Below are 6,985 nucleotides of genomic sequence, written 5' to 3'. Positions count from 1 at the left end.
TATTAAGTCCACTGCTTAGTGAGGGAAATCATGTTCCACAATAAGCACTAGATAATGATTTTACGAATTATAAACGAAATAAGTAATTTAAATTTGATGTTAGAAATGTTATCAAAAACCTCGACCCGCTTATCACGTACAAGCAATGATCTGAATAGTGATCCAGGCAGTATGGTGGAGCGTCGTCTGAGGAGCATGATTTGATGAAACACCACTGTTTTGGATGGTGGAATGACCCACTTAGTGAGTTTAGCACTAGTGGGTCTGCTTCCCAAAAAGGAAATCATTGTCTAACTAGGTTTATGAAATAAAATTATTATGAAATAGGTAAAAACCTTTTTTTTTTAAAATTTCCACCACCGACCGACATCTCCTTCTCTTCTCTACTCCAACGCTCGAGCAACTCCGACACCCTCCATTTACGCATTTTTTTTGAGAATGGATGTTCGTACACAGTAAAAAAATATTATGTAAGTTTTCACGGTTTTAGGGTTTTAGAAAAATCAAGTTTTGATTTTTAAAACAAACTTTGCTCATCTTTGCAGGTACTTCAATAATACTCCTGTGAAGAAATGATCAAGTCCTCAAAGCATCAACTTTTGTGCTATTACTAGGTCATCAGTGAAACTATAAACAGGTTAAAGTTTGGAATTTTGCCGTGTTATGGACAAACGTCATATTTAATTGATGTATGCATCTTTACGATAAAACTACCCGTCCAATAATGTTGCGCTTTAATTTTATTGCTTTGCTGAAAATTAATGTCTTGTATGGATGATGTATTGAAGTAGAAATATTGCATGAATTTTATAGCTTCCTTGTAGAGATGTCATACGATAGTTATGATGATACTTCTGCTGCTGACGAAGGAGAAGAATGATGTATAATTAAGAATACCCCAAATATGGATGATGAATTCTTTGTAGTTCAGTATAGACCCGAAAAATGTCCTCCAGATTATGTGTTTCGTCTCCTCATAAATCCCAGAGATACTACTCGTACGAAACTGGCCTCTTCCCAAGCAATAATTCGGTTTTGCCTGCAACGAGGGAATTATTCTGCTTCGCTTATAGACTTCAAGCTTTCTGAAAGACTCTTAGCAGACTTTTCAAGATGGACGAGGCATATGCTAGGTTATGACCATGTTCGTACCATATTAGACAGTGACAGTTCTGTCAAATATAAACTTTTAATACTTAGATTTCCATGTTCAAATATAAACAGTGATAATTTATGCATTCTAGAATGAGAACGAACATGTAAATGAACTGTACAAATTACCGAATGAATAATTGTCTCTCCTATAAGAGTTGTTTCTAATTTGAGTTTCTGTTTCATTTTTATTGTTTTGCCAGGGTACTGGAATTGATGGCAATAGCGGATGCCAAGAGTCGTTTAAGGCTACTCTGATGTCAATGGACGACTTCTTTTGGCGGGTGAACAACTTTTTTCAGCCAAGGTATAATGCAGAACAACACTTACTTATATTTAGAAACTACTGAAAAACACAAACCTTGTTATTTGATTATAACCATAGGGAACCATGTATGTTTTTTTTTGCATTGAGCAGTTCTTTCAATGTAAAAATTACACTCATATATACTTAGCTATATGAATGAATAATGAAACAAATCTTGGTTCAATTGGTTCTTCTTGGATTCCAGAATGGGTGAATTATGTTGTTGTATGTATTGTAGAATTGATGAATGAATGAATTACTTGTGTTGCTATAATGAAAATCTATGTACTGCATAACGTGAATTAATTATAAGTTTTATATACAGCATTGCAGTTTCAAAAATGAATTGCAATGCAGCTTCAGAAATTAATTGCATTGTAGGTTCAAATTGAATTGCATTGCAGAGTCCAAATATGGGATCTTAGTAAAACAGAAAAAACATTTTTTTTTTTGAAAACTATTTTTTTATCAACGTCGAATCGACGTTTTAAAATATGTTAGTAATTTAGGACATCTGGAAAATTCATTACTGTTACAATCAATAGTCAACGTCTAAAGCCATTGTCACGTGACAAACGATAACCGTTACAGTCAGTTATTATGTATCGAATCGAATCGTTACGATAACCGCTACATCCGAAATGTTACAATCGATCCTCAACATGAAAAGCCGTTATGTTACTTGTTACAACTAATTGACACGTGGCAAACGACAGACATTACACCAATCTGTTACGTATCAAATCGTTACGATAACTGTTACAATGAACTAAACAACGCATTTAATCGTTGCTAAAGCAGTTACAAAGAAGGAGATCTGGCAGGAAGTCAACCATTCACACAAATTCGCAGTTGTAATAACTGTCACACCGAACTGTCGTAGGATAATCGTTACGATATGAGAAAATAATGGTTATTTGTTCACTAAAATGAAAGCAAATTAATCTTGTGCTGACTCGATAACTGATTTATTTATTTCCACGAATGAAACCGTTATTTAATAAAATTTTATTGTGGGGGTCTTAACTGTTGATAATTATTATAACACTAATAATAAAAGGCATATTTTCAAATTTTTATTTGGGCGTAAGACATTATAACGGTAACCCGACGTTATAAATCTACAAATTTCCTGATTTCTTGTAAGTGCACATTAATAACTTCCACACCCACCTTTCAAACTTGGCTTCACCCCCGTGTGTCCCTGCATTTAAACATGAGTCGGGTAATCTGTTTGATAACCAGAACTACTATTTTTATTTGTTGCATCCTCCTCCTACCTTAAACCCCAGGCTCCACCCTTGGAACTAGGGCCGCACATGGTTCGGTTTTTATCGGTTATTGACATAACCAAAACCAAAACCAATCTACTCGGTTTTCCAATAATGAAAACCAATGAAACCATTAAGGTAATTCGGTTTTGTTCGGTTCGGTTCCAACTCGGTTTTTGGTTAACCAGCTAAGATTGACGGACAAAAAAAAAAAGCAAGAGCAGGTTTCCATGTCTGACAATCACGATATGTTTTTCATCCAGTCACTACCAAAGCTAATGTATGTACTAAACACAGAGAAGAACATTAGCAGTTAAATTAATATGAACAACAAAAATGCAATGATTACTTGACCAAAACAGCGATGGTACTTCAACAAAAAATTAAAACTATCAGAAAACACCCAATTCATATTAAACACCGAATCAACAAAAAATATAGAAATAAACCTCGACCTAGCTCATATTAGTATTTAAATTTAACATAACTAGAACTAATTTCAAGATATACCCAACTATAATTTACTTCTGATTTCTAAAACCCTAATTTTCACATTTATAAGATTCACGAACAAGCTTAGAATCATTAACATCACTTGGTACAAATATGACACTGGCTAGTTTTACACTTTTATTAATGGCAATCATCTTCATCATTCATTAACGCCGACCAGAAGACCAGCAAAACAAAAATTGATTTTGAAGAATTAATGGTGATTAGTGCTAGATGATCTTGAGTAGAACTAGGAATGGTGGTTTGTTGATGTGAGGAAAAAATAGATATGAATCAATATTCAGATCTGGCCATGGCGGTTGTTAAATAAAGATGAGAAGGAAAAATTAGAAGAAAGGGAGGAAGAAGTGGTGCTGCTGCGGTGCTCAAGGAATGAAAAGACTTTATTATATACCTATAACCAGTGGCCGTGATTAAACCTAAAAAAATCAATGGCTAAAATCTAATTTACTTATGACAACTGATTTTTCATCGGTTACAATTATTATTGGTACGATTTTGTCTATAAACCTTAACCGAAACTGATATTGTCGGTTTATTGAAAATGAAAACCAAAACGCAACCGTTAATATTTGATTTCACTTCCATTCGGTTAATAATCCAATGGTTTCGGTTCGGTTTTGTGCAGCCCTGCTTGGGACATCATACAAGGTGACTTCAAAGTATTATGGGCCTCCGACCCGAGTTAAGGAAAAAACAGCCCAAACAAACGGACCCTCGTTATAATAGGAGTGCGAGTTCAAATGAATTCAAATCTGTAGTGTACTCTTCAGTGAGCTCAGTCGAAGTTAACTCCAAAAAAGCAAACTCCAATCGATTCAAAATTTTAAACAAAAATCACAATGCGCCAATTTTTTTCACAAAATCTGAATCACATTACATAGATTTTGAATCTTAGACCGGCAATACCGATCGTTATTCATTAATTTACTCGGGTTCAATTTATTTTTTTCCAAACCCTAGAAATAAGAAGAAATTAAACCCCGAATCAGAAAACAAGAAATTCATTTCTCATGGCACAAGGTAACTCCTATGAAGAAGCACGGAAACAACGATTACAAGACAATAAGAGACGGTTTCAGGTCAGTTTTCAGTTGCCCTAATTCCTCTTTTATCCATTTTTGTTTTGAATTTTAGCATTTTGTTACATTGAATTGATTTCTTGTTTGTGTTTTCAACTGAAGGAATTGGGTGTTTTAAAGATAGCAAACAGTCTTTCAGATGTTATCAAAGACAAAAACAACACTAAGAGGGTAAGTTTTTCACTACTTAATACGATCAGTTTGTTTGATTTTTATACCTTGTTTGATATGTATCTATTCCACTGTAATGATGTAGAAATATCAAGTGAGATCAAAGACAGCTCCAGTGAACCCTGATTTAGTGAGACGCTCATCACGTCCTCGAAGTCAAGTTACTTACTACGGGAGAATAAAATGCAAAACAAGGTAAAAAATTCTAGCTAAAATGAAGTCCATTTTGATCCGTTTAGGTGTAGTACCTCTTAGATTCGTTCAAATGGTGATGGACTTGCAGCTTCATAGCAGAACGATCTGACACACTGAAGCGTGCCAAGAGCTTTCAAAGTGGTTTGCTGTCTAGAAACCCATCTTTTGTTAAATCAATGTCACTTTCAAATGTGTCCGGGAACTTTGGTCTGGTATGTTAGAAAGATAACATTGATATTAAGTTCTATACATTTTTATTTTGTTTCATTTGCATCGAAATTTGAATGATACTACAAATTGTTTATATTTACTTGCTCGTGTTTTTATTTGGTAAGAATATACCAGCGGAAATCTGCAAAAATCACCTTCCCAAGGAACCAAAAGTGAGAATTATGTTAGAAGATGAGGATGGTTCAGTGTATGAGACAAACTACTATTGGGTAACTAGGTATATTACTACTGGATGGAAAACATTTTCTATGGATCATAAGTTGGATTTCGGTGATGCCCTGGTAATTGAGCTTACTAAGCCAACAAGATTTAAGTAAGATCACCGTTACCAATCACGCTATTGTTTCACTTGCTAGTTTTATGCCTTTTGTAAATGCATTATGCATTGTTTAATCTTCTTTTGTAAATGTGAGGTCTTTGCTTCACTAGATTGTAGTCACGTTGTAGGATTTATTAGTTCTTTACGAAAGGCATTGCTACCTGCCACTTGTACATAGTATACAAAGCATTGTATTACTTAGAATGTAAAAATTTAGCACATATGCCTGATTTCTTAGTTTTCTAATTCTAATATTCTGAATTATTTCCTCAAAAACCATGCTTTTGCTTTTCATAATAAGGTAGACATTTGGGTGGGTATATGCCTAGAACTTTTGTTCAATGACAATATTTGTGTTGGATTTTAATGATAATCAAAGTTGTACAGGTACATATATTTAAAGTTTCCAACGACATTGGTGATATGAAGGTCGATGAGACGATCAAAGCTGGAGAAAGTAAATCTTCCAAGACAGTGGATGCTGAACAAATCTGCCACCAGTTGTAACTCAAAGAAAGCTGAAAACTGTGATGCAGAAATCAGTTAACACTAGATCGTTGCTTAATCCGGAGATTAATTTTTTGCGAAAGAACTCGGACAACAAAAGCTAAACTGGACTGCAGAAGGGAAATTTTGACAAAAAAATGTCGCAGCAAGATCCTTTTGGTCAGTAAAAAATAGTACCCCTAGGACTCCTAGAACAATCCATCTACTTACTAACGGCTATAATTCTATGTAGTTATATTATGTGTACAGCGTACAATGTTATTCTGAATATTTGAATCTGAACACTCCAGTGAATCATTGCATACTTTCGTTGGAACCTTGTTGGGAAAATGCAGAAAGTGACCATTGTTCTGTGAATCTGCATCACCAATAGCTACCTTCTTTAGCCGTAGAACTATGCTGAGGCCTGGCCTGCACGGCATCGGCCAAGCAGTCTCTCCTTGAAGTCACTAGATCGTATCCCAGGCTGACCATCTAAAATTAGCTTACTTTTTGGAAGTAGCGGCTAAAATGTGAAGCATTACAAAAGAGAAAATAGGTATGCTGGCGACATTTTCTTCAAGTTGGTTTTTTAAGCTAAGAGGAAACCGTTTCAGGGGTAGCTTCGGTAATTTAATTTCCAACTTGAAAACCTAAAGACACCATCCCAACTTCACTCAGTTCTGCGCCTCCTTCTGTGCTACTCGCTCTTCTTCCTTCTCCACTGCACACCGCCGCCATCTTCATCTTCTCTTCTAACAACACCACCACTATTATCTTCTGTACCACCACCACCACCACCACCACTTATGAATGGCTTATCAATGGAATATGGGTTTTATGTCTCATATACCATGGAGGGAGAAAGAGAAAATGGTTGATTTGGGTTTTATTCGGCATGGGCGAATTCGGAAGTAGGATTTTCATTTCGGGGTTATTGTAGGATAATGAGGTAGTAGCTGTTACTTGTTATCCACCGAGCATATAATGGAGGAGTGAGTATCTAAAAACACCTAAAATTAGTTTTAAATTTAATTTTTTATGACTGATTTTAATTGATTCCTCTTGCTCCTAATGCAGAGGTCATCAGCACATATCAAAACTGTAATCTAACAAAAAAAAAACAAAAAAACGGCAATTTGGAGAGTGGATGCAGAAGATAATGAAAACTAAGTATCAAAAAAAGAAAAATATTCACTCTCTTTGGGGATATTTGGAGAGTGGATGCAGAAGATAATGAAAACTGCTTGTGCACCTA

At 35.1% G+C, this 6,985-nt stretch overlaps 1 protein-coding gene across 4 annotated transcripts; it reads left to right on the top strand.

The window, feature by feature from the left end:
• Positions 1-4,014: 4,014 nt before the first annotated feature.
• LOC113293541 (B3 domain-containing protein Os05g0481400-like) lies at positions 4,015-6,568 on the top strand. 4 transcript variants are annotated; one of them, XM_026542151.1, is made up of 6 exons: positions 4,015-4,325; positions 4,428-4,496; positions 4,582-4,691; positions 4,780-4,903; positions 5,027-5,139; positions 5,629-6,568. In XM_026542151.1, the coding sequence occupies exons 1-6, from the start codon at positions 4,257-4,259 to the stop codon at positions 5,666-5,668; spliced, it is 525 nt and encodes a 174-aa protein (XP_026397936.1). In that variant the 5' UTR covers positions 4,015-4,256; the 3' UTR covers positions 5,669-6,568. The 4 variants fall into 4 exon arrangements, with proteins under 4 accessions (XP_026397936.1, XP_026397935.1, XP_026397934.1 ...); XM_026542150.1 differs by having other exon boundaries at positions 5,027-5,235; positions 5,645-6,568; XM_026542149.1 differs by having other exon boundaries at positions 5,027-5,235; positions 5,629-6,562.
• Positions 6,569-6,985: the final 417 nt, after the last annotated feature.

This window comes from Papaver somniferum, chromosome 7 (genome assembly GCF_003573695.1).
Source record: "Papaver somniferum cultivar HN1 chromosome 7, ASM357369v1, whole genome shotgun sequence".
Taxonomy (NCBI): domain Eukaryota; kingdom Viridiplantae; phylum Streptophyta; class Magnoliopsida; order Ranunculales; family Papaveraceae; genus Papaver; species Papaver somniferum.
The sequence above is the reverse complement of the archived record's forward strand: the minus strand, read 5'-3'. Positions and strand labels throughout refer to the sequence as shown.